This window comes from Tauraco erythrolophus, chromosome 15 (genome assembly GCF_009769465.1).
Source record: "Tauraco erythrolophus isolate bTauEry1 chromosome 15, bTauEry1.pri, whole genome shotgun sequence".
Lineage (NCBI taxonomy): Eukaryota > Metazoa > Chordata > Aves > Musophagiformes > Musophagidae > Tauraco > Tauraco erythrolophus.
In genome coordinates, this window is record NC_141479.1 from 3,063,401 (window position 1) to 3,091,171 (window position 27,771).

Consider the following 27,771-nt stretch of genomic DNA (forward strand, 5'->3'; position numbering starts at 1 on the left):
CGCGCAAAATGGCGGCGGCAGGCGCGGCGGCGGCACGGTGAGCGCGGCGGGTGGGGGAACGAGGGAGGAGAGCGGGATGGCGGCGCCGCCGCTGCTTCCGCCGCGCCGCTCCGCTTCTGCGCGCGGGCTGGGGGGAGCGCTGTGTCGTTAAGCTGTGGTGGGCGCGGCGCGGAGCGGGGCGGGCAGTGCCCGGGCCTGCAGCACCCGGGCGCCGTTCCCGGTGCGCGTTCCTCCGCGTCTCAGGGCTGCCTCGTCCGCCGTCGTGCTCCGGGAGGCTGCTGCGCGGGGCCCTCCTCGCTCTCGGCCGCCCTGTCGCTCCCTCTCAGCTTCTCTCGGCCGGGGGGCGGGGTGGGAGCGGCGGCGCTGCGGTGCGCGGCTGCTCCTCCCGGGGCGGCGCTGCCGGCCCGCGGTAACGGGCACGGGATGGAGGAGTCACTTGTTCTCTGGCCGTGGCGCAGCGGGCCGGCGGCCCCTGCCGTGGCACGGGCAGAGCTCCCTGAGCGGGAAGGCTCCTCAGCAGCCCAGCGGCCCGCAGCCCCCGCGCCGGTGCTCGGGGGCTCTCTGAGCCGGTGGTCTCTGCGGGGTTCCCGTCGCTCGGTCTGGGGTATCCTCACTTCAGGAAAACGGGGGAGTAACTCCAAGCAGAGCTGCTGTAGGGGATGGACCAGCTGGGGAGTTGTCCAGCTCCACGCGGTGAAGGTATTGAGCAGAATAAAGTTCTGAGTGTGCTGTTCCTTTGCTTAGTTTCTGTCGTATTTCAGCATGGTGCTTACATGCACTCTATTATCAGCCATAAGAATGTTTATTTCTCTTGTTCGTGTAGTTGATATTTTTGTTATGTTGCCATAGGGGTTATAAGCCAACAAAGCTGTAATGTCGGCAGAGCTCAGCCACCATCAGCCGTCAGTGTGCTGCAACTGTGTCTAGTTTAGGGACGAAGAGGAAACTTTGTAATCGCAAGCAGTTCACAGTCTCTAATGATGTTGTCAGTCGGATAGAAATAGAGGGGAGTGCTATCTGTTACAGGGAAATACTTTAGAACGCTAAATAAAGTTAAATAAAACCCAAGTAACAGCTGTCATATGCAGGCTCAGTTCATCCTGTTGTTGTGCTGTGAGGTCAGCCCATCATTCTCTTAAATAGTGTGAGTCCCCTGATAAGGCTCCTGCTTTCCAATCCTGCTTGCTGCAGCAACGTGTAGTTCTGTTCTGCTTCTCCAGGTGGTATGACAAACCAGACATAAACGATTCTCTTCGCTTGTCTCTTAATGGCCTTTTATCTATCAGTGGCTGGTTAAATGTTTGGAATTTTAAAAAATACTAGCATTGCAATTTTTCTTGAATGCTTTCTGCACCTTCGCAAATAAAGGGAAGAGGCATCCCCTCCGTGTGGAAAACACTTTCAGCATTTCCTTTAACTTCACATTATTACATCTGTAATCCCAGCCCTTGTTTTCTCAGGTGTCCGTATTGTAGTAACACACATTCCACCTCAAGAAAATTTGAAAGACATTTTTCCTGCCAATTTTCCCTTTCACATGCAGGAACTGCAAGCTTGCTTTCTATAGTATCTCTTGTCCTTACCAGGCCTTGAATCTGATTCTCTTTGTGTAAAATGACGTGCTGTAGCAGAATTTCTGTTTGCCACGCTTCCAATTGGAAAAAAGCACTGTGCTTTTTTAAGTGACTGTGAATGCTTTTTATCATGTCAGTATTTTATTTTGCACTTTACTTTTTCCTTGCCACAGGGATGGCATGTTGTTTTGTTCTCTTAGCTCCCCTTATAGAAAGGGTGGTAGAATTTGGTTGTCATCGTTGCCTGTTCTGTTGTCAGGTTAATACCCGAGTGTTCCACATGTGCTCTGGTGCGAGGAAGGAAGAGACTCAAGTGTTCATTGAAACACAATTGAAACATATGAACAACTTTTTCTTTATTATTTCTAACGCTGACTGCTAAAAGTGTCTGGCCTTTGTGGTTTTCAGGCTCTACAGTAGCACAAACATGAATCTAATTATTTTCTATATTGCCTTGCCTTACAGGTTGGCTTGCAGACAGCTTTGCTAATTCTTCTAGGGAGTTAATTTTGCCATCAGAAATGGAATACAGGACTCAGCTACCACATCCTGAGTGACCGAATCCTCTACTACAAAATGGAGAAGAAGCGTAGAAAGAAATGAGCCTGCTTATTAGGCTTTACCTCAAAAGACCATGAAATCTCTACTTATTTTGGACACAGCTTTAAGAATATCCAGTTGATCAGCACAGCAAAAGCAATGGTTACTGAAACAAAAATGAACTAGTTTATAAAGAAGAAAATTGTGATTCGAATATATGGAATTTTTGGAATGAAACCATTTTCTTCTATGACCATGAAGTTTGCAAACATCTGGTTTGTTCTGGTTGTTATTTTACTCTGTGGCAAAAAACACTTCGGTACCAGACTAGGGAATTCCTCTCATGAGGCTCACGTATGTCCTGGATGTTCTCGCCTTACTTTGAAAGTGGAATTCACTTCGACAGTCATGGAGCATGGTAATAAAGAGTTAAGCAGTTAAAAAAAAAAATACCCATGTGAAATTCGAGTGTATGTTACTGATTTGTGGTGTTTGTGCAATTGCAACATTCAGAGTTTCTGTAGAAGTGTATTATTGTCTGCTAAATTCTCTATATTCCAAAAGAGAAACAGATTTTTTCAAAGGTTCATGATTTAACTGGAGACAAGATTCAAAGAACAAGAGAAGGAGGAGAGGGGGAAATAAAGAGCATGTTAAAAGTGAAAATGGAGTATTGAGGGCTCATCTGGTCACTTTGATGTGTTTAGTAGGTGTTTTGACCCGGCTGGTGGTATGGTTGAGGCTCTTTTATGAAATGTAACCATAAGTGGGCCTTGAAAGGGTGAGAAAAGCAAGAAGTCTCTGTGAGCTTGTTCAACAAAGTGTTTGGGAGCTATAATAAACATGTGGAAAAGTTGCAAAGATAGTTGTGAAGGGTGCAGATGAAAGGCAAATTGCTAATCCAGATCAAGGACTGGACTGTTGGGACCGGCTTTGTTCTCCGTGCACATTATACTTTGTCAGTAATTTGCACTAAAGCTCAATGCTGTGTAGAGGCCAGGTGGCTTTAAGTCATACATGTCAAAAAGCTTATTGAATCGGCACATCCAGCAGTTGTTCGTATTGCTGGATGTAACAGTAAGTCTGTTACCTCTCTCCTGCTTCCCCTCATCATTTCACTTTTCCATGATATTTATCGTTCTACCTTCCTTTCAAAGGTTTTTCTCGTATTTTGTGGGTTTCCTGATGCACAAAACAAAAACGAAAAAGCATTATGTAGTGCAGAAATAAACTGCAGGTTTCTAAAAGCAACAAAAAAGTGCCTCAAACCGTGATTATTTGTTCTGAATAAAGAAAAAAAAAAAAAGAAATATGTGGACTTTTGCAATGTGAATGCATGAGTAAGCTGCTTAAACATCAGTTCTGATAAGTTGTGCTCTTGTTCCAGAGTATATTGTGGCTTTTAATGGATACTTCACAGCTAAAGCTAGAAGTAAATTTATTTCAAGTGCACTAAAAAGTAGTGAGATTGAGAACTGGAGGATTGTACCTCGCAACAACCCAGCCAGTGACTATCCTAGTGATTTTGAAGTTATTCAGATCAATGAGAAACAGAAAGATGGAGTACTGACACTGGAAGATCATCCAAACATCAAGCGTGTAACACCTCAGCGGAAGGTCTTCCGATCGCTCAAATATTCGGAGTGTAAGTAATTTTCTGTGTGGTTGCATGAGATCTGCTTTGGAAAAGTCTCCTCAGCCTTATTTTGCACCGTCAGCTTAGCATTACACAAATGAGAAGTCTCCTACAGTTTTTATTTAATTTACAGAAATCTATTATTTTGCCTGTAAAATTATCAGAGTCTTGTCATACGTTTGCTAAAGTGTGGCAACGATTCCAACTACAATGTAGAAACGTTTCTTTTGCAGCAGTCAGTTACTAGAGACTCTGGACCACTATATCACTAATAGATAAAATGGAAGCTTTTTCTGATTTTGATCAGAGAACATGGATATTCATTTGTCTTAAAATTTTTGTTGTAACTATATGATGTGTATATTTGCATAAAAAGCTAACTTTTGTGTTTTTCCTCATACTGTTTTCTTTTCTACATCCTTGTTCTGTGTAGCTGATCCAATGTTGCATTGCAATGAAACCAGATGGACTCAAAAATGGCAGTCGTCTCGTCCCTTGAGAAGAGCAAGTCTTTCTTTAGGTTCTGGCTTCTGGCATGCAACAGGCCGGCACTCAAGCAGGCGTTTGCTGAGAGCTATCCCACGCCAAGTTGCTCAGACCTTGCAGGCAGACGTCCTCTGGCAGATGGGTTACACAGGTATTTGTCTGTTGGCTCAGAACAATTACCTGCTTTGAAAAAACAAGTGAAGTGTAAGGAAAGGCTAATTGGCTCCTATGTGTTAATCTCTCATTGGGTGCCAGTTCCAGAAAGATAGAGAAATACTTTGTTTTGAGATGCATCGTGTACCTAGGGAGTGCTCTTCTGTGTGTGTGTGTACTGTACTTAAGAGAAATCGGTCATGTTTATGATACGTGGTTGAATTTCTGAATTGGAATATGTTTTCTTTAAGATCTATAAGTCACTGAGCTTGTAATTGCATGTTAATTTATTTAAACGTGAATCTTTTCCATCAAGTCAAAGAAAACTTTTGCTATGAAGCTGAATCGGAAAAAGCGATGCTTTTGTGTTACAGGTGCTGGTGTCAGAGTAGCGGTGTTTGACACTGGTCTGAGTGAGAAACATCCACATTTCAAAAATGTAAAGGAGAGAACAAACTGGACTAATGAGAGAACCTTGGATGACGGTGAGTTACTGTGCACAATTGTCCCACTATTCCTGACATTGGCATGTTCTGTTTTCCCTTGTAAAACTGCCGTTGCTGCTGTGGTACTAACTGTTGAAACTGTGTATCCTGAGATTTTAGGCTTCATTTTGCAGTGTCCTGAGCACTTTGTGCTCCTACCAAATTCAACAGAGAGCATTACGGTTCCAGGAGGGTATTGCTTAAGTCTCCTTTGGATCGTATGTGACATTTCATCGTAGCATTTGAAAAACGTCAGGGCAAGAAGACATCATGCAGACATAAATACGTTGTTAAAGTAGGTGGTGGTGAGAGCAGACCCCACAAAGCTGTTTCTTTCCTATTTCTTGTTATGTATTCTGCTGTTTCACAGTGCACATGTATTTCCACAATTAGGAGGGAGAGCATTTTCCTTCTTTGCAGTGTAGTCCTAAACTAATCAGAGTTTTGGCACCTTCCTGTAAAGTTTTTCTAATCTATATAATTTTCATCAACAAACACTGTGCTGGCTCATGCCCATCAAAGTTCCAAAGAACTTTTTATTTTCTGCAGTATGTTTGTGTTCCTTTTTGATATGTTGTCCCTCGCTTGCCCTGACCGTATGCTTTCACAGATTATTAACTTCCTACAGTCTGGGTCAGTGAGTCAGTTGGCAATTCAATCCCTTTAGAGTTCTGGTACATGCGTATCTTGTGCAGTCCTGCGTGCACCCTGTAGTTGTTATCCTGCGTAGTATTTCTTTGCATTGTAGCACCTGCTTTTTGTAGCGTTTTCTATTAGTTCTGTGCCCAGGTGGTTGCTGAACAGGCAGGTTCGGAGCACAGAAACGTAATGCATGCAGTCCAATAGAGCAAAAGCTAAATTATTTTTTGAGGGGAGGAAAAACTGTGCTTTCTTGTCTTGTTTTTCATCCTTAACAAAATATGGTTGTTGCAGAGTCAGGACAAAAAACTTTTAAGAAGTTCGCGTAAAAATACATTAGCCTTGTGACTTACATTTTCCAAAATAACCTTTTTCTCTCATGATTTGTGTGGCTCTTGGTTTCATTGGTAGCAAGCAGGAGTGGATAGGCTGGAGAGCGTATCACTCAGCTGGTTGTCCAGCTAGACAGTGCTGGAAATTTCTGGCCCCACTAAACCCAGTAGCAAAATGTGATTCAAGATGACTAGGACTGAACCCGGTTGTTGTAAAGTCTGTTAGATTGATGTGATTTTTGGTATAGGCAGCCTTTAACAGTACAAATCCTTGACAAGGAAGTGGTTTGTTTTCTAATACCTTATTTTTTTCCTTCTCCCTGTGATAGGTTTAGGCCATGGGACTTTTGTAGCAGGTGTGATAGCCAGCATGAGAGAATGCCAGGGGTTTGCTCCAAATGCAGAACTGCACATTTTTAGAGTGTTTACCAATAACCAGGTAGCTATTTTACATGTATTTCAATTTCTACCTTTCCAGATTAATGCTGTATTAATCCTGTCCTTTGGAAATATTACAAGTACTTGTAAATGCTGACATATTTTCTTTGATAAGTGAGAAGGATACATCTTTCTATTTAAAAGAGACTTACCAGAAGATGTCTTACAGTTTTCCAATCTGGTATATTTTTCAGAAATAATGTGTGGAAGTCTGATCTGTGTAGTGCTGGAGCAATTACTCAAGTGTACTGAGCCCTAGGAATACTAGGAGACTATTGTAACTTCTGTGCTTTATTTTGGTGTTGTTTCTCCTCTCTGTCTGAAGTCTGTATTGTCATGGAATCACCGGATTTTCCAATTATAGCTTTTTCTCCCCCTCTTTTTTACATAGGTCTCATACACATCTTGGTTTCTGGATGCCTTTAATTATGCAATTTTAAAGAAGATAGATGTATTGAATCTAAGTATTGGTGGACCAGACTTCATGGATCATCCATTTGTTGACAAGGTGAGTACAAGGAAATAAAGTGGTCATGGAGTTTGTATATGTCACACAAATGCTGGATTTGCAGAGCTACTTGTTTGCCACAGCTGCTGACAGGTCCTGGTGCTGCTGACAGTTTCTGTGAAGTTTCATTTGCATAAGAGAAATTCCGTGCAGTGTATGGGCTTTTAGGAATATATTTAAGAATGGATTTGAAAAAAACAGCAGAAAACAAAACCCAACAAACACAACCCAGATATTCACAGAGCTGTGTAAGCATCCCCTTTTACAAACCGCTGTATGTACTGCTGGGAAGTGTGACTCCTAAGCAAACAACTCAGTGGACCCTTAATAGAAGAAACTTAGCTGAAATCCACTCTTGTTTTTTTTTTAAATCTCTGCATGGTTAAATGGTTTCATGGTAAAAATATGCATAGCGTGGATTTTGCAGCAGATTGTTTAAGAACAATAGGTAAAAAGTACAGGTACTTGATTGAGCTATGTGATAAGAGATTTGTTTCAGGATAAGGCGGAATTAGGTTTTTGTCTTTGTGAATGTCTCGATTCCTTTTGTTTTTGGTCTGCCTTTCAAGACCATTAAGTGAATTAATCTATGTTTTTAAAAAGGATAATTTTTTTCTTTGTAAAGGATAATTAAGGGATTTGAGGCATAGAAAGTCTGGTTTTTTATGATAACCTGCATTGACATTTAGTTTGACAGTGACTTCACTACTCTCCCCAGAGTATTACTGGAGAGGATTCAGAATAACTTGACTATGGCATCTGCAGTGCTTTGTTACGGGCAGGAGCTTTTCCTGTGGCATAACCTAAATACGTGTTACCAACAGCATTGCTGTCGCGGCTGGGTTACTGGTTGCACGATCTTAAAGTTTGGAGCTGAATGCTGAATATACCAGTCAGATGTATTTTATGTGTCTCAGTAAGAAAGAGGAGTTGGTCTAATCTTCGCCTGTATCAGGCCCTGTGAACTGAATGTTTGTTAGAAAAGTCTCTTTTTTTGTGGCAGAGCCTTACTGTAAACGTTATTTTTTGTAGGTGTGGGAACTGACGGCTAACAACGTCATCATGGTCTCTGCTATTGGCAATGACGGCCCTTTGTATGGGTGAGTTTCAATGCCCACTTCAAAAAAAACCCCAAATATGTTGTCATTATATGGTTTTGGAAGTAGTTGTGCTTGGTCAAGAAGTTTTCCCTCCTCCTTTTTCCTGTAATCTATTTATAGAAAGTGACGCAAGTTAAAATCCCTCTTTCCACTGTCTTTATCCCTTGCTGTAGTAATACAGCAATTTGTGAAGTACTTTGCTAAATATTTTTCGTTGAAAAAGTGGAAAGTCTGTAAAAGAAGAATGGCAGTACTTCCAGCTGGCGTTTCCCTGTTAGTGTGAGCAGACATCTTTGGGTGCTGATCTTGGGTTTAAGGAATATAGAAGGGATCAAACCGGAATGATTTGTGGCTAAAATAAATTCCTAAGAATAGATTTTGTTTTGTCTTCAAGACTTATGGTTTGGTAGTTACTGAGTTAGTTATTGAGTTACTAACTGCCTCAAAAGTTGCTCTCACTGGTAAGTATAACTGTATTGGGTAGGACTAAAATTTGTTTCTGTGCAGGTTAAAAAGAGTGCCTGACAAAAATCTGATGGCAGCCTGTCCATTATCAAGACAAACTTAGGACTGTGTCTTGTTTTTTATTTTTTTGGTCTTCCTGTCTCCTGACTTGTTCTAGGACTCTCAATAACCCTGCTGACCAGATGGATGTGATTGGAGTAGGTGGCATCGACTTTGAAGATAACATAGCTCGCTTTTCTTCTAGGGGAATGACCACTTGGGTAAGATACTTTGACTGTGGTCAGCCACATCTGTAGCCAGAATAAGGGCCTTGGAAAAGGAATCTTTTTTGGAGGTTTTCCCGTGCAAATGGTATGTGTTGGAGTAACCAGTGATAAAAGATTTCATCAAAGATCAGAATAGTTAGAGATTGTAAGTTTTTAAGCATAATGTTCTTTGCAGGGTTTCTCATCGTTAATCTTGACCACTATTGACGTTCTTGATGTGTTTGTAAAATGTCCAGTACCTTTTGATTTACGGTGAGGACTTGTCTGTGTGGTTAAATCTGCAAAAATGAAAGCCTGCTCTTGTCCTTCCTTTAGTTTAAAAATCTTAGGATTTCCATATGCTACACATAACATTGCCCTTACTTGCCTGATGGGTACTGCACAGGTGATTTCAGCTGAGATTGCATTGTGATATTGATTAAGGGGACTATTATATGGTTCTGTTTGTGCTGCATCTCACTCATTAGCTGGTAGCAGTGTGGTTATTGTTTTGTCAGTGGTTTCATGCTTAGCATAGGCACTAGAGTAATCAGCAGTAATGTTAATGTTGTAACATTAAGAACTTGTCATAAAGAGCTTAAGTCCTTCTTTAGGTGTTACTTGCTGTTCCATGGTGCTGAACCTCAGCTAATTTAGTTGATAATTTTACTTCCAGGTGACCTGCAGTTAGTTTAAATGCCCAAACGAAGCAACCAGTTACTCATTATGTGTTAGGGCAATAATCCATCCATCTTCTGTTGCAGGAGCTGCCTGGGGGTTACGGTAGGGTGAAGCCTGATATTGTAACTTACGGCTCCGGAGTGAGAGGTTCTGGTATGAAAGGTGGATGCCGCTCGCTCTCTGGGACAAGTGTAGCCTCTCCTGTAGTGGCAGGTGCTGTTACTTTGTTAGTGAGGTAAGTCTTAAATAAGAATCTCTGAAAAGATACTGATGCAGGAGGGTCATAAAGGCCCTATAAAGGAACCCACACACCTAACCATTTAGGTGGGCAACTAAATGCCACACAGCTGCTTGCTCACCCTCCCCTACTCCCTGGGGACTGGGGAAGAGAGTTGAAGGGGAAAAGGGAAGGATACTCGTGGGTTGAAATAAGACCAGTTTAGTAAGAGTGACAATATAAAATTAAAAGTAATAACGATAAAATAAATAAAAATATAGGAATATATATAGTATGATAATAATATATACAAAGAAGTGATGCGCAGTGTAATTGCTCACCACCTGGTGACCAGTGCCTGTCCCGTCCTGGCAAGCAATTGTGAAACAGAGGAGATGTGACAGCATAATCCCAGACGAGTGAGAGGCCCAAAAAGAAAGTGAGAGAGAAACAGAACTGTGAGAATCTGAGAAGAGACCAGGAGAGTGCCCCAAAAGAGAGAGTGATTTCCACCTTCCTGGTCAGCCTTCATCTATATACTGGGCATGACGTTGCATGAGATGGAATATTCCATTGGCCAGGTTAGCCCTCAATCCTTAATCTAAGTTCAAGTCATAAGCTAGGAGTTGTGGGCCCTTTGTCCCGGCTGTGGTCCCTCCCAGCCTGTTGTGCTCCTGCACACTGGCAAAACCTGGGAAGCTGGAAAGTCCTTGATGTCTCAGCACCAACTATAAACATCAGTGCACTAGTAATATTCTTCTCATAACAAATCCCAGACTAAATTCAAAGCACACAGCTATTCTAGCTACTAAAAAGAAAAACTGTGTCCCTGCCAAAACCAGGACACCACCAAATAAAACTAAGTTGTGTTTAGAAGTAAGAAAACAAACTTGGAGGATAAAGTCATGGTTCTTCTGCCTGAGACTTTACCTTGTCTGACGAGCTCTAAGTTTCCTGGGAAAAACTTGACAACTGTTTTGAATAATAATTATGTCTTTGAAGATATAACTAGAGAGAACAGTGCTACAAAGTAATTTTGTCACATTTTTTAATCATTTTGAATTGCTGAGCTTCCGTCAGTTGTGTTGTAGAAGAGCAGTTGCTCACAGTAGGCACCTGTAGCAAGTAGTTATCTTAGCACTTGTAAATTTTATAGGATTTAAGGTTTTATGGCTATTATCCATTTGCGTAAGTCATCTGTTGCACACTGAAGAACTTGAAAGGCAATTACAAATCTGTACTTTGTGTTTGTCATTGCTACTACGTAAAGATGAGACAAACCTTTATTTGAGAAACACATGCCAAAAATTGAAAGTCGTCATTGTACTTCCTCCATAAAATGGTGCCTTTTTCTTTGAACAGCAAAGGTACTTTTCCCCCTTCAAAAGAGTTATGTTGTGAAAGTTAACAGCAAGTTTCCAGTTACAGAGGCTTTGATTTTCAGAATATTTTACTTAGCATATAAAGATACTATCCTGATGGTAATGACTGCTGGTCATGGAGCACATTTTAAGGAGAAAAACTCAGGTAATATTAGTTTTTAAGAGAAATATGTCAGAAACCTGTCACTCTTCTCCACCTGTTCCGGTGAGAAATTATGTAATAATAGACAAATAGGAACAGAAGATGTTACAGCAAACTGATTCTTGATTGCGTTTTCTTTTAAATCAAATCACTGTTAAGGCAGAATGGTAAACAAGACTAGCTAGAAACTAGAATAAAGTCCACCAAATGCGATCTGTTGTTTGCTGTTTCAGCACAGTTCAGAAGCGTGAAATGGTGAATCCAGCAAGTATGAAGCAGGCACTTATTGCGTCAGCACGTAGGCTTCCTGGAGTCAACATGTTTGAACAAGGACACGGCAAGTTGGATCTTCTGAGAGCTTATCAGATCCTCAACAGCTATAAACCACAGGCCAGGTTAATTTCAATCTTTAATTAATCACTGATACACTATAATCTGCCGTGTTTCTTTAGAGAGAACAGGTGATGCGTGTGTAACTCAGTTGAGCAATCTGCTTATGCAACGACCAGAAATTGAACAGATCTTAGGTAATCCTGAAGCATGAATTTTGACAAGAGAATGAATGAGAAGTCAAAGTATTTTCTGCCGAAGTTATAGCAGTGTAGGGGATGAAGTGTCTACGAGAGCTAAATGGACTTTTCTACTCAGATGTTATGAATAATGTAACCTAGAACACAATGGAAAAGTACTTAGATTTTAACTTTCCAGAATAAGAACGTTTTCACTGTGCTGAAATGTTTCTTTTTTGTGTGTGTGTGAAATTCTTTTCACACAAATTAAAAAAAAAAAAAATTGAAGGGAGAAGATCTTGGGGCAAATCTGGAAGGCGAGGTGGGAGCTTGATAAAGTAACTATGACTGGCATGTTTTATCTCTAATTTTTTCGTAGTTAATATCATGGCATGTTGTTCTTCTGTTCATTGATTATTTTTTTTTTTTTTTTTTAATTTTACCTCCTCCATCCTGCTGTAGTCTGAGTCCAAGCTATATTGACTTGACAGAATGTCCCTACATGTGGCCCTATTGTTCTCAGCCCATATATTATGGAGGGATGCCAACCATAGTTAATGTTACTATCCTTAATGGTATGGGAGTGACTGGGAGAATTGTGGACAAGGTAAGACTTAACACTGTTCCAAGTCCTGGCTATTAATGTTGCTAAAAGCTTCTCAGAAAAGACTGTTTTAGCTGTGAATTTCGTAGAACAAATCTGATTTCTTACTGCTGAGAGCAAGATGTGCAAAATGTTTGATATTAAAGGATACACCCAGATGAGTAAGATTTGTGAACTTGAGCTGTCTACGCTCAATGCAATGCATTGATTTCAGGGGCGTGTAGCGTTTTATAATCGTAAAACCAGTTTGGATTGACAGGTGCTTAGAGATCTCTTTGTATTCTCTGATAGCGTTTAAGATCTTCTTGATAGACTTTCCTCATCTTTTTTTTTTTTTTTATCTGAAGCATAAGCAATCTCAGTAAAGAACCCTGACATTGTAAATCATGCCTCTCCCATGGGTCAAACGACCTGAATGCATTGACTTACCAAGATCTGCTGCAAAACCTGTTCTTTTACACCAGTGATGTTGAGCATGTTGGTTGACTGGGGGGGGGGCGTGAGGTGTGTAATTTTATTTTGTTTAATTAAGCTTTTAGTAAGTTTAAATGTAGAACAGATTTGGGAATTGATACAAGTTAAATAAAGCATCTATCTCAAAACTCTAGCCAATGTAAATGAGCTTAATTTCAACATTTTAGTGTGAATCCTGAGGTCTGTTTTAGATTTAAGCTTACATTAAAGGGCATTGAAGCTCTTATCCAACGTCATTAGCTTATGGTAATACTCACGCACAGCTGATGTAATTTTCCTGCATCTGTTGTAGCAATAGTTCTCTTTGTTACCAAAAGGAAATTTTGTGTTCTTACCAAAACATTTTTGCACAGGACCCCAAAATGTTAAAACAGGTGTGCTCATGCAGCTTGCTATTCAGGTAGCTTCTTAGACAGTCCTGCCTCTGAAAAGCCTACAGACCAGATCATTAAGGTTGTCACAATTAGGTTGATTCACTGACACACTATCAACCTTTTGGGCTTTGTGGACGTTTTTAGATTCGACATAGTCTTCAGAAAAGCTAAGTTTTGTTATTTCTTTGTGCAGAGGAAGAGGGCTATGTGTGCAAAAATTAGTGACTGCAAATACTGGTTTACCAATGTTCTGTATTCTTCATTTCACAGCCAGACTGGCAACCCTATCTCCCCCAAAATGGGGATAATATCGAGGTGGCTTTCTCCTATTCCCCTGTGTTGTGGCCTTGGTCCGGATACTTAGCGATTTCCATCTCTGTGGCAAAGAAAGCAGCATCTTGGGAAGGCATTGCTCAAGGACATGTAATGATCACAGTATCATCCCCTGCAGAAAATGAAGTAAGTTCTGTGCATTTTGGTTTTTCTGTGTTAATAATTATTAAAACTGCTTCCCAATATACAAATACCAGATTTTTATGGGGTTGCTCTGGCCTTGTCATTTGAAGCATAAGTTAGATTGGGGTCAGGGAACTGAAGAGTACAAATTATGATCTTTATAGTTGAAACCACGATTAACCTATAAATTGGATATGCTTTAGAATCAGAAAACCTCCCTTTGAGACCAACTTCATAATTTCATGTGTTTATTGTGAATTCTAAGTAATGTGTTTTGAAAAAGAGACTGCTTAAGTATATTCCTTCTAGAACCATGCTTAAGGTTTTGAACGATTTAACCAAATCATGGTTGTAACATATTTTAAGTATTTTACATTCTGAGCATAAATCTAAACTGCTGAGTGCAGGAAAAAATACTATGATGTTTTAAGGCAAAAGTCATCGCTTTGTCTCCAGAGCTGACACTGGTGACTAAAAGTAGATTTTTATACCTCCATTTTTTTTGGTCTTTTAAAATCTGCAGTTAACTGGTGAGTGTTCCTGCGGGGAGAAAGGATTTCACTGTAGTTTGTTCTGTCCTTCAGTCTAAGAATGGTGCAGAGCAGACTTCAACAGTGAAGCTTCCAATAAAAGTGAAGATTATTCCTACTCCACCTCGTAGTAAGCGAGTCCTTTGGGATCAATATCATAATCTTCGTTATCCACCAGGATACTTCCCCAGGGATAATTTGAGGATGAAGAATGATCCATTAGACTGGTATTTATCTCAGGTTCTATTAAATCAGTATTTCTTGATTGTGTGTTAATGGTATGGGATATATTTACTGAATACTAGAGCGCTCTGGTCTTTTTCAGTGTGGCATGGGATTGTCTTTTCTAAGAAATCCATGAAAAGCACGTGGACTCTGCATACTTTTGGTGCAGGATTTTTTTGGTGCTCTATGGTTTTACTCATATGAAATGAAAAACTTTTAAAATGCACATTTAAGACACTGAGATTTTTGTTTGGCTTCCAAAGTGTAGCATTTTTCTTTTCCTCCCTGATTTCTCCCTGGAAGTTAAGGGAGGCACTTTATTAGCCGCTTCAGCATTTGCTTGTCAAATAAATGAGAAATTTGAAAGACCGAATCCTAAAGAAGAAAACCCTTGTCTGTTGAGGAAGACTGTCTTCGAAGCAGGGCGAGGCTCAGCTGACTTGTCTTTCATAGATGGAGAGGGAAACTATCCATAGGAAGAATTGTACAACAGCATATGAGTGAGGATTAATTGGGTCAGTGACCCAAGACAAAGGCTTTTGGGAAGCTACTTGGAGCATGCAGGACAAATGCAGGCAAATGGACAGGAGCTCTCTGCTGAGTTTCAGCAATTATTTACAGGTGGTCCTGTGTGCTTCTCCCAGTTAGGAGCTGAAACTGCCCTTACTGGCTTGTGTGAAGAGCATCTGTTATTCATGCAGCAGTGTTTCTCTGTGGTGTGATGCAAACATGTAGAATGGTGCCTTGTAAGGAACATGCCCAATCTCTGACTCTGACTGTATGACTAATTTTTCTCTGTAGCACTCAGAACCAGTGTAGTTTGTGAAGAATTTTGCAAAGAGGAGGTGGTGCTTGGAAAACTATAGGTTACCGTTTGAAAAAATGGACCTTTTAGAAAGGAAACGAGGAAGTAATCTATAATTGAAGGATTAAAATCGGATTTCTGCATGCCAGATTTAAGTGTCTTCAACACTCTTTTCTTTTCCTAAGGAATGGTGACCATATCCACACAAACTTCAGGGACATGTACCAGCACCTAAGGAGCATGGGGTACTTTGTCGAGGTTCTTGGTTCCCCGTTTACATGTTTTGATGCAAGTCAGTATGGTAAGCATGAGTTAATTGCCTTGTTCTCCATACTGTTAACTTCTTCCTAAAATGGCCTGGTTTTTAGAAGACCAAAGCTGGTGTCGGGGCGCAAAGAAAAATTCTCGTGGTAGTAGAAAAATATTGTAACAGTGGGCGTATTTGTTATTTGTATGCTGATATTTAGTTGTGTAAAGTGTCACTGCAGAAGCTTGCTTGGGAGTCTAGCAGAATTAGTGCCGTTTTCTATCCTTATCCTGAAAAAATGAGAGGGAAGGCTCACCTCTCTGTGAGTGGAAGGTCATTTGTGTTCAGTACTGCAAAGGCAGACCTGTGTTTGTCAAAATATTTTGGCACAGTCAAAATGAAGCATCATGTGAATAGCGGACCAAAATCAAAACTGTCCATTCTGACTTGTTTTTTTAGCTCAGAAGTGGCATTTTAAAACATTTGTCTTTGTGGACAGATAAGAGTGAGGAAAGCATTCCATTCAACCATATGCAATAGTAAAAAAGTATATGGCTTGTTTCTTCTGTTCATCAGGAAGGGGATTTGATGGATTTACCAGGCAGGGGACAAACCAAGCAGTCCATGCTCTTTCCTACTCCAGTATGCCCCTCTGCTTAACCATGACATGCTCCAACAAGACCCTCTGCACTTCTGGGCTGCAGTGTTCTTCAGTGGACTGTAAAATGAGGGTGCTTTCTCCTGACAATTTTCTAGTTCTGGAAATGTCAGTAGTAATCATTTGTTTATCTTGGTTCTTCAATAAATATCTCACCATTGCTTTTTGAGTTCAGTGAACGTGCAACTGGATACAGAATTGGTAGCCCTTAAAAAAGTGATGAAATAGTTTCTCTTCCAAGACTGCTAGTTTTACAGTTGATAGGGAAAAGCGTTAGGCGACTTCTCTCTCCTCTGACTCACCATTATATTGCACCTCGTTTGGTTAGTAGTTTGTTGGGCTCCCAGAATTTCCTCAGTGGGAAGAAGTGAGGGGTGAAAAATGCAGGGGTCTGTGGCCCATCTACCACTTCTTCCGTGTATTGTCTGCAAATTTGGTGAGGGTGCACTCTCCCATCATTCCTGTCATGAACATGGTTTCTACAGGATCTTTCTTCAGAAAGCTTTTCAAAGACAGACTGCCTGGACTTGTAGAATTGGCCTGGTTGCAATGGACTGAGACAGGGGGCGAGCATCAGTGCTTATCAGATCGCTCAGGGTATCATCCTGTTGAGATTTGTGTCGTCTCTGAGGATGGAAATTCCACCACCTGTCGGGGCAGTCAGAAAGTGAAGAAGGAAAATGACTTGATATTTAGAAGCAATCTGAAAGCATAAACATATTTTCAGTGAATAAAATGTATTTTTCTGGTCGTGTTTTTCAGTGATGCAGAGAAGGTTGTGCTTGCTCGTTCACAGGAGTGGGAGAGGGTTATATGAAGGCGGCAATGGCACTTGGGGCAGCTTGAGTTTTCAAAGTCTGAATGAAACAAAGTTTCAGAGTAATTGCTGTCTACCTGACTGCAAATCTGCTGTAGTGAGCAGAGCACCTCTTAGAATTGGAGCAGTGAAAAACCTTCTGACTAGGCTGCCTCTATATTAGCGCTTTAGTTGGCATCTGCAGTGAATCTCCTGATTGTCCTCTTCTGCCACAGCTTGGCTCAGTTTATGGAGCATTTGGGTGAGACCAAACTGCAAAATATACACTTGACATATGCGGGCATTCAGTTCATGAGGCAAGCATGAGTCGTAAGTAACACCCTTAGAAAGTATACTGTGCAGCCACACTAATTTTTGGATGCATTTGTAAACTGAATTGTCTTATATTTCCCGTTCTTAAATGTGACTTGTTTAGATGAACTGCCAGAGCAGGGCACGCGGACCAGGTATTGCGCAAAATATGCACTTGTGTTGACTTTTGCATGGGTTGTGTGAGTAGCGGTAGCGTTATGGTGAACAGCCTGGTGAACTCTTGTTTTCGCTTCTGCACACAGGGACTTTACTGATGGTGGACAGTGAGGAAGAGTATTTTCCTGAAGAGATCACCAAACTGAGGAGGGACGTCGATAATGGACTTTCACTTATAGTGTTTAGTGACTGGTACAACACATCTGTGATGAGAAAAGTCAAGTTTTATGATGAAAACACAAGGTACTGATTTGTGTCAGTTCTTTGGGCAATAAAATGCCATAGAATTGACATTTTATACATGTGTTACCCTAAAAATGCCAAATGTGATATGTAGTACTTTAGTGTTTGCATACTACCTGTAAGAAGGGACTACCCAAAGAGCAAAACTAATGTTAAGCTGCAGCTTATGGAGAATAGCTGCCTATTTTATCGTGATTGCAAAGGCCCCCTTGGTAATGTAATCTTCTTTTAAAGCCCAGAAAATCATGTACAATGAAAAGAAGACAGAAATTGGAGACTGTCAAACAAAGAAAAATGGATAAGTTTTTACTTTTGGGGAGCAGAATAGAAAGAAAATGTAGGTTGCCAACAGAATCGCCAGATTGCACACCCATTATTGAAATCATTCCAGTGTATCATATAAAGAGGTATATAAAGAGAAAATACACTAATATCTCCGGTGGTGGTAAAGAGCCAAGTAATTACTGTAGTTGTCAGCGTGTTTGGTGTTACTGTTAAGCTTGAAAGATCTGTTCTGCAGTTTGTGAGCAAGCAACACTTTGCTTTGTTAGAAAAATGAGAAGCAAATGACATGACTGTCATTTTTGCTTTATCTTAGCCAAACAAAGAGCATGAGACTGAATTTCTTTATAGCAAATTGAAGTTTTCCATGGAACTGAAACACACTGAGAACTTTACATTAGTATTACTTAGCTTCTTCTCAAAGGCATTGGTGCCAAAGAGAGACAGCTGCTCACATGCCCCTGGAGTTAAATAAGGCTTTGAGATGTAGTTCATTATTTAAGTGACTTTGAAAAAGTCTACATGTGAGAAGACACCTGACTTTCCATTATACAGACTCTAGGAGTATATTCTGTATAGTAGTTATAGTAGTAAACTGTCTTACGCTGTAATTTTTACAGACAGTGGTGGATGCCTGATACTGGAGGTGCTAATATACCAGCTCTCAATGATCTGCTTTCTGTCTGGAATATGGCCTTTAGTGATGGGCTGTATGAAGGAGATTTTACCATGGCAAATCATGAAAGTGAGTACTGGATTCCATTGCCTACGCAGGTTGCAGTGTGTTGTTTGGAAAATAGTTTTCTCTGAGAGTGAGTGACATTCAAGGGAACCACTCCAATGAAAAGCGTCTCGTAAGCGTGCTTAAATGATAAACTTCCTTCGTAGACTGTATGCGAAAAATTTTCAGACCAGATAGTGAATGTCCTCAGTTCAGGCTTGCATTCCAGGTGCTGGTCCTTTGAAGAGTACTGTGGAGGTGTGTTTGTATTTGTCTGGACTATAAATATTCACTGTTAAAATGAAGCCGTTGGTTTTAATTTTGCTATTATGTGGAAATTTGAAAATTTGGAGGAAGAAAATCAGTAGGGACTTTTTCCTTGGAATACATCAGTTTAGATGTTCATCACAACATCCTGAGGTGTTTTGTAAATTCCTGTTCTTGTCATCTTTTGAATTGTTCCCCCTGAAATGAATATGTTTGATTGATTTCAAGTTCAAACTTTGTGGTTAAGCCAGAGGTCTGTGACCTTATTGTTTTCAGACTTTCTAGGTCTAGCCAGTCTTTCTTTTTATCTGACCAAGTCACTTGATGTTTTCATGATTTGTTTCCAAATCTGTCTTCTGAATCGTTCATTCCAAAAGTGTATGTGAAAAGAAAAAGGCACCAATGCTGAAGTGTCTCTCTGCTCACCAGCATTGATTGAAGGACGCAGGTTCTGTGTAGTATAAATAACAACTGTTTGTATGAAATACTATGTTTCTCATGGTGTTTGATTAAGCTTTTCAGTTTAAAAAGATAAAGTCAGTCTCCTAAATGGAAGGATTTGAAAGCAGTATGTAAAGATGAACTGCAAAAGCTATGCTTAGAAATGCCTTCTCTGTGAATGCACATATTGGTCATAATTTGCAAATTCAGAGCAGTGTTCCTGGGAATATTTTCTTCTGTGCTTGTTTTAACAGCTCACTGAAACGTGGTGGGAAGGGAGGGAGTGTCATTTTTAGTCTTCAAACTGCAATTTTGCGATGTCTTTCAGTGAATTACGCCTCAGGCTGCAGTATTGCAAAGTTTCCAGAAGATGGCATTGTCATTGCACAGACTTTTAAGGATCAAGGTATGCGCTCCCTTGTCTTTTTTCTGTTTTAAGTAGAACTTTGGAGTCGGTGCACAAGCAAAGTTACAAAGTCTAAAGGTGTAAAAACAGTGGAGTGAAAAACGCCTCGACAGGGTAGGTATTTTTTGATTTTGCCTAGAACATGTAGTTGGATGCCTAACAGGCAGCTGCAATATGGCTCTGCAATGGCGTGCAGTTTTTCTGAAGTACAGCAGTATCCAAGTGTATATATGCAGTCTTTTACTATGTTTGCTGTATGTAAACACATCTGCAGGGAGGGGAGAGAGAAAAAGTGTCAGTTTGACAAGTAGCCTGCTAGACCTGCTTTCTCTGTTGAATCCTTTTCGTTGCAATCATGAAGCAAAAGAGCTCGGTGTTTTGCTTCTATTGTACAAAGGCAGCATCTAAAGTAAAGGAGACTAAATACTGCATTTGAAATTTGTCTTTCTTTGTTTTTTGAAATGAGTGTTAGAGGCAGGAGGCTTCTAACCCAAAAACTGGCTTTCTGCAGACTTCATTTTACTTCCTTCATGAAATGGGGTGTTTTCCCTGCTGCTGGTTAATAGAGCTTTCGGTTCACAGGAGATAAAATGATGGGATAGATTTGTAAGATACAAATGACATTTTTATAGCCAAGTATCCTCTGGGTTTTGCTGCACATACCCATTCATGCTGGGAAGGCTCAGGTGCTTTTTTTTGTCTTTTCTGTTTGTTGATTATCTCAGTTATAATTGTCAATATCTAGCAAACATGCCTTTTAGGCTGCTGGTTTATCACTCGGATACTTGCAGCGCTTTTGGAGGCAGGCTTTTAAATGATATTCTTTCAAAAACTGCTCTTTACAGTATTGGTACAAGTGTTTCAGAAAAGGCTGAGAGCAGATCGCTGAACTGTGGCAGGGCTGGATGTAATGAAAACCAGCTCTACCTGCCAGTTCAAAAGGCAGCTGGAGTGAGGAGGAAGTAAAATTTGCCAGAGGCTAAAGTGGAGAGGGAAGGTGGGAAAACACATGTGAGTGTGTGTTTGGTTGGATTTTTTTGGCTTCCGTATCCTTACTAAACAATACTTTTCTTTGTTCCTGAGTTGAAAGCTGAACACACATAGCACAAGGGTAAGTAGTAGCTTCAGAGTTGCAGAGATACAAGCCCAGCAGTCTTCAAAACAGGCTTCCCCTGAACAGCTGCTTTAAACCAGTTAAATTAAAGCCTTTGTCTTGGCAGCTGCTGCTTACAGAGAGGAAGATGTTGTATTTCATGGAAGGTCTTTATTCTCTTCTGTTAGTTCCATAGTCAACTTTCTTGTGGGAATAGGTAGGCATGGCAGCAAGGTAAGTTGGTGAAGAGCAGCGTGCGTTGTGATGGCCGATTTTTAAGTTACTGTGTCCTGTAGAATTCTGCAGAAGGACTAAAATGACATAAAGCAATTTGTAAGGCAGATAATTTTTATTTTCAACCTGTTGCTGAAAATATTAGGATATTTCCTTAAAGAATGTTGAAAGGTAATCCAGGTTATGAGGTCTTTTTCTGCTTCTCCACCAAAAAAAGGAAAAACATTGATATCAGCAGGAAACCTCACAATCAGAGTGTTTGAACAGTTTCATTTTTGTCATAACATCATGGAGTTTTTGAAAATATTTGGCATAAACGTGTGACGTGAAGAGTGGCATAGCTGCATGTGTAAGTTTGCAGTGTAGGCTGTGTTGATTTAAAGGTAAATTGATGCTGATGCTTTGCAGGCTATGAAATTTATTTGTGCTTTGCTTTAGGTCTTGAAGTTTTAAAACAGGAGACTGCTGTAATTGAAAATGTCCCTATTTTGGGACTTTACCAAGTTCCTTCCGAAGGCGGTGGCAGAATCGTTCTGTACGGTGACTCTAATTGCTTGGATGACAGCCATCGGCAGAAAGGTGTGTAAGCTTCGGCATGCAGGAGGAGTTACTGCCTGAAGCTGACAACTGTCCTATGGGGTTTTTACAGCTCCCATCAGAAGCAGCTGTTTTCTAGAAAATCTCTAACTATTCCTAACTGGGGATTAATCTCAATTCTGCATAGCTCTGCTGAAAATGCCGTAAAGTGCACATACAACAGCAGAGTGCCCTACATTAAATAGCCTTCTGATAGATGGGAGCATTTCCCTCACCCCCCTGTAGGCCCTTTGCCTGTTTTTCTGTTCCACGAGCTTTGAGGGCTGGTTTTGGGGTGGGTTTTTTATAGAGGACGTTTTGTAGATGACATTTTTTCTTCTTGGGGGTGTTTTTGTTTCCAGAAAACAGTAACAATGACACATGCTTGATTTGAAGTTGTGAAGAGGCCATTAGGAGATCCCCTCACTTTTTCCTCAGTTGCATTTTCAGAGTGTTTATGTAGTGCAATGGATTTTATCTTTGAGTTTGCTCATCAGTGTGCCTTGTTCTCAATATTTCAGTTGTGCATTACTATTTTCACATTATTCTAGTTTGACACAAACCAGCTGGTGTAAATATGTCAGAAAGTAGGAATTTCTGTTTGCGTTTTCACAGTGTTTGTTCACAGCTCTAGGTAGCAAGTGTGTGAGGGGGGTGTGTGTGCAGTTTATGTGACTCCCAGAGAAGATGTTCTCTCTGCCTACACACTGTGGTTGGTCCTTATAAAACCTCTTTCTAGCACTCTGTCTATCTGACTTTTAAAGTTTTTAAGGGATTGATTTGGTTTCTCCTGACATGTAATGTGCAGGCTGATAGATCTGTGGCTCAAGAGGCCAAAGATAATTCAGTGTGTCCGGTCTTTTTCTGCGTTCCCACGGAATGCAATGTCCAACCTGAATTTTCCTTTCGTGATGAAAAGTACATTTATAATTTTTTAAGCTTTAGTCACTGACATTTTAAAATATTTGGTTATTTAATCCACCCCTTGCCTAATTTATTTAAGTTTGAAAGAACTTACTGCCTAAGGTAGCTCTTCATTTTTAGCTCATTTCTCTCTTTCTCAAACGTTTTATTTTTCTTTGAAAGTTCTCCAGTTTCTCCTTAGCTGTCTTTGGTTGGCTTCCAGTGTTGTTGTTCCAGTTGCCGCAGCACCAACATATTGGTGCCTGGTGTGCTTGCTGTAGGTTTTTGGAAGCACGTAGCATAAGAGAAGATATGTAGCTTTAAATAAAGCTTTAAATAGTTTTGTAAAGCTTTATAAAGCTTTAAATAAAGTAATAGAAAATGATGCTTTGTGACCTCCCTGATGCTGTTAGATTCAGCTTTAAAATTAGCTTTTAAGTTGTGAACCAGGAGCTACGTCTCCTGCAGAGACATCGGTGGCTTTAACTGAGGTAAATTCCTAACATTTATAAATATAAATCCTTAAAATCTGATTGACCTCTTTAAAAAATCAAAGGTGAGGCTTTAAGGGACACCAGGATTATAAAGATTAATTCCCATTCCCAGCCAACTGTTCCTGGGGGTAGAAGTTCTGAGAGAAGTCACTTGCTGTGTGGTGGAAATAGCCAATAAGACATTGTCCTACTCCTGCAAATGGAAGTTTTAGAGAATTGTGATGTTAACTAGCTGGAGTGCTTGTTCGTTAGGGATAGCTCTGGATTAAGGCAGTAGTAAGTCAGGAGAGGGTCGAAACAAGGGTTCATATGCTGCTGAAGTGCAAAGGAAAACCATGATCAAGTGTACCAGGTTCCCAGCCTGGTCTGTGCCACAGCTGCTGTAGGTACTGCTTTTCCTTTAGCTGGGATGTAGCCAGAACTTTTCCCCTTCTTTTGTTTGTTTAATTTTTTAAGCTTGGGAAAGCAAATGAGTCATAATTTTCCATTGAAAACACCACCTTGTTTTTACTTTTCAACGTATTTGTTTTGTCCTTTCAAAAAAGGATGAAGTTGATTCGTTTCCCACTTAGAAATTATATCAGAAGCTCTGAGCTTCCTGTGTTTCCACACTGAAAAACCTCGTAGTTTTTGCAGGGGCTTGGATGGCCTTGCCTAATCTGGAATTCCCATATTTGAGACCTGTTTTTTTATGTCCTGCTCACCAAAAGAGCCTGATTTGGCACATCAGAGAAGATATTTAAAACTGAACGGATGATTTTCGTGTTTGTGAATTGAGGAGGAGGGATTGAAAGTTGCATCTTTCTGAAATTTGGCCTAGAATTTCAAACGACGAATAAAAAGAACCAGAAAGACTGATTGTACTTCTGAATGTCGTTATATCCTCCTTGACAGAAAGATGAGCCATTTGAAATGTGGCATAATGCGTGTTTTGTTTTGGGGCGTGGGGCTGTGAAATCCACAGATTGCTTCTGGCTCCTGGATTCCCTCCTGCAGTACACGTCTTACGGGGTGACGCCGCCAAGTCTCAGCCATTCCGAAAACAGGCAGCGACCGCCGTCGGGAGCTGGCTACTCTCTCCCTGAGCGGATGGAAGGTGAGAGCCTTAACTACCAAGCAGACCTCACAAGCGTGGGAGTGTCAGGGTGGAATTTAGGAAGACCCAGACAGACCCCTTGAGTTACATGCCGATAAGGTTAGTTTGATTGTGAGCTCTGCAATGTTCTGTTGTTTTACTAGAAGAGAGCTCTTACTGTAGGGATTTGTCATGATATAGTTGTGGTTCAACTAAAGAAAATGCTCTGTTCATAGAGTAGGAACTTTCAGACACCTGGTTCTGCTGGGGAGTGTTCTAGTTAATAGCTACGGAGCATGTATGAAGCTTTCAGTCTTGTCTCACATGCTACCAACAAAACTCGGATTACCTACCATTGTAGGTGCACAGTTTTACTGTTTTGTAAGGTAATTCTAACAGGTTTAGCTGCAAGTCATTGTAACTGTGAAGAGCTCCTGGTTTTACAGCAGCTCTATTTAGCCAGAGGCAAATGTCAGGAACTCTTACCCTACCAGTCTCTTGATTACCCAGTCTGTCTCTGCTGTGAGTTGCAGGTAACCATTTACATCGATACTCAAAGGTGCTTGAGGCTCACTTGGGAGACCCTAAACCTCGATCCCTTCCTGCGTGTCCTCACCTGTCCTGGGCCAAACCACAGCCTTTGAATGAAACTGCCCCCAGGTTAGTGTGCGTCTTTCCTATAGTTGCACAAGAAGTCTCGCTTTTGAGTTCAGCTGAAAAATTCCTTCTTCTATCTGCTTTTGAGAGGGACAGCTGGAATGCCTTTCCTAGAGAAACACCAGATTGCGAAGAGGAAATAATGATTAATGCCTCTTCAGTGAATAATTCTGACTCACCTTATAGCTACACTATGAAACAGGAGGATTTTAAAAATAGCTTCACAAGGCAATTCGCTGTTGTGATTGAGTGATCCCAACTTAGAGTGAACGGTCTTCCTTAGGTCTGTCACCTCTGCATGCCTTTGGAATAGTTTTCTGAAGTAGCTTCTTGGGCAGCTCACCTAACTCTGCCTTCTGTTGCATCGTTTGTCGGTCGCTTGAAAGCAAATGGTGTGAGCATGTAGCCCGTGCTTGTCTGCTGAGATCCTAATGGTAAATTTTGGTAGTCTGCGTGCAGGAGAGAGAGTTGTTAGTAAACAGTTGCCAGTCTAAGTGTGTCCCTGTGGGGTCTGAACTCAACTTTATAGGCCTGCAAACTGCAGAACCTAAAGAGTGGATCGAATTACCATTTGGGTCTGAACTAGTGAGTTATTTGTCAGTTCCAGCTGTCACTTTCTCTATATGTTTCTACGAAATTCCTTGCATTACTCAAGTAAGTGGGCAGACACCTCTGTCTTTAAATTTCTTCTAGCAACCTTTGGAAACATCAAAAATTACTGTCAATTGACCTTGATAAAGTGGCTCTGCCCAGTTTTCGACAGAACCGACCCCAAGTGAGACCGTTGTCCCCTGGAGAAAGTGGAGCGTGGGACATTCCTGGAGGTAAATATTGAAAAGTTTGAAAGTTGCTGTTTTGCTTTCCTTTTTGTATAAACTTTGGAAAAAATCAAACACAGTGCAGCCGGAAGAGAGGCCACGTGTTTATTTTCAGTTGTGAAAAACATGAAAATTATAGTGTGACTGTGTTGTAAAAGGCTGACTGATGAAACCTAAGAGAATTTTTTTTGCATATGAATAGTTATTCAGAAGAAAGCATGCGTGACGTACCAGGAGAAAGATTTTGGCAGGTGTTTTTTGGTTAGCTGAGGCTTGTTTTGGTGCTGTTGGAACCGAGAGGCATCAGCACCAGTCCCTGTCCTTGGAAGCTGTGACTGGATACCTCCTGCTAATTAAAATTCCTTGTGTGAGAGTCTAAAAGAGTTTGTCTGAATGGTGCTTTGGGCAAGGTGTTACACTAACAAACGATGTAGAACACCTGAAACAGCTTTCAGCCTTATTTTAGGCTGCTCTCCTGTACAAGCTTGGCACTGCAGGCCCCCTGGAAGTAGTTTGAAAGCCTTGCACATGCGCTTTCCCAGTCTGAGCTGCTGGAGCAAGAGATGCCTGTAAACAGGAAGGATTCGGTTCTGTAGCTCATCCTCAGCATGTGTGTGCACGGTCTCTGGAGCAAGCACAAAACCACTTCCTCGTGGCATCAGGATTCGGTGTGATTTACAGAAATTACTTAGTGGTAGAAATTATGGTGAATGAAGCGTTTGCATCTCTCTTCTAGTGCAGAACAAAAGATCGTGGTTGCGGGGGAGGACTGGGTTATCAAGGTGGAAATGCTGGTGCTTTTCTGTAACGTTAGCATCCTGCCTTATTTTCACTAATCGGTCTGCAGTCGTTAATCTTCCTGTCTGAAACGTAATCTGATTAACGGCCGTTTCGTCTTTGAACAAGAATTACCATTGGGTCGTTTTGGTGGGTAGCGTTAACGCTGCAAAGACATCGCAGCTCACGTGGTCACTCGTCACTTCCAAACCTCTTTGCCTTCCTAGGTATAATGCCCGGCCGGTACAACCAGGACGTAGGGCAGACTATTCCGGTCTTTGCTTTCCTCGGTGCCATGGTGGTTCTGGCGTTCTTTGTGGTGCAGATCAACAAGGCGAAGAGCAGGCCAAAGAGACGGAAGCCACGAGTGAAACGGCCGCAGCTTATGCAACAGGTTCACCCACCAAAGACGCCTTCTGTTTGAAAGCTCTCGCTTGCCAAAGATGACCTCCTTTTACCCGTCGCTTTCCTGCGCCCTCGGTCGCTCCCAGCGAAGGCGCAGCGAGTGCGGCGCTGATCGTACTGGTGATTCTGCACCTGTGACATCATCTCATAGTCTTTGGTTTCTGGAGAGAAAAAAAAAAAGGGACCTCAGTTGATCATCTGTACATAAAACTGCAGCTTTAAGCGGCCAAAGCCACCAAAGACTTGAACACTGTTTAAATGGCTGCTTAGTCACTACATATCCCGAGTGGGGGAAGATGGACCTTTTTTTTAAGCTGACCAAACTAAAATTTATTTGTTTAGAGGCTATTTTCTATATTTATTGTTGGGGAGGGCGGGGGGAAAAGTCACTTTAAGGACCTCTGCTAAGGAAAACAAGTGCATTTTTTTGGATGGAATGCAATTTTCTACAACAGTATGATGCTGAAGAGTATAACGTACACCATGAAAGGAGGGAGGGAGCGAGAGAGACCAGTACGAGTCAGTGAGACGTACTCCTGCAGTTTATTTTTATAAAGCCAACTACCATCATGTTTTGTAATTTTTGGTCATGATTTCACCATTGTTGGTGAAGCAGATTTTCAATAAATATGTTATCTATATGAAGCTAAGACAGCGCGCTAGATGGCTCTTCTTTCCACTGCCAGTCGTAGAGAGCAGGTTGTTCAGTAGAGGAAGTTTTCATGTCTCCCCTCTTCCCCCCATATCTCTGTCCTTAACGGCAGCACAAGCTGCGGCCTTCCCTTTGGAGCACGGACCCGGCAGCCGTACAAACGGAGTTCTGAACGCCTTCAAAACTGCAGAAGCAGCTAACGAGGAGAGAGCTCCCGAAGGACAGCTCAGGGACGAGCTGAATGCAAAACTACCGCGTGGATGGCACCCAACAGCACCTTGTGGTGTGTGAACAAAGCCGAAAACACTGTCCCCTTTGGTTTGTCCAGCTTGAAAGCCTGCAGTGTGTTACGGGCTGAAATAAGGATGCGGGTGCAAGTTGCTCCTGACCCCGTGCGGTGTCATTTCATCACTGAAATAGCTGCCCTCTTTTGTAGCGAAGCTGCGAGGTTTTCCCTGGCAGCTGCTTTGATCGCCTCTCCAAATAAAAGTACCTTTTCCCAGGAGGAGCGGGGAGGTGGGAGCTGCTCCTTGTTGG

At 41.3% G+C, this 27,771-nt stretch overlaps 1 protein-coding gene across 3 annotated transcripts; it reads left to right on the plus strand.

Annotated features, from left to right (window-relative positions):
- MBTPS1 (membrane bound transcription factor peptidase, site 1) lies at nt 1-27,227 on the plus strand. Of its 3 annotated transcripts, none has more exons than XM_086621286.1 (23): nt 1-37; nt 2,040-2,532; nt 3,502-3,759; nt 4,184-4,387; nt 4,764-4,874; nt 6,175-6,284; nt 6,675-6,791; nt 7,824-7,891; nt 8,514-8,616; nt 9,366-9,517; nt 11,257-11,418; nt 11,995-12,139; nt 13,255-13,443; nt 14,025-14,197; nt 15,186-15,301; nt 17,277-17,433; nt 18,336-18,460; nt 19,473-19,550; nt 21,316-21,456; nt 23,815-23,946; nt 24,459-24,585; nt 25,276-25,406; nt 26,405-27,227. In XM_086621286.1, exons 2-23 carry the CDS (start codon nt 2,346-2,348, stop codon nt 26,599-26,601), a joined length of 3,183 nt encoding a protein of 1,060 aa, XP_086477412.1. In that variant the 5' UTR covers nt 1-37; nt 2,040-2,345; the 3' UTR covers nt 26,602-27,227. The 3 variants fall into 3 exon arrangements, with proteins under 3 accessions (XP_086477412.1, XP_086477414.1, XP_086477413.1); XM_086621287.1 differs by lacking the exon at nt 1-37 and adding an exon at nt 568-699; XM_086621288.1 differs by lacking the exon at nt 21,316-21,456.
- The last annotated feature ends 544 nt before the right edge of the window (nt 27,228-27,771 follow it).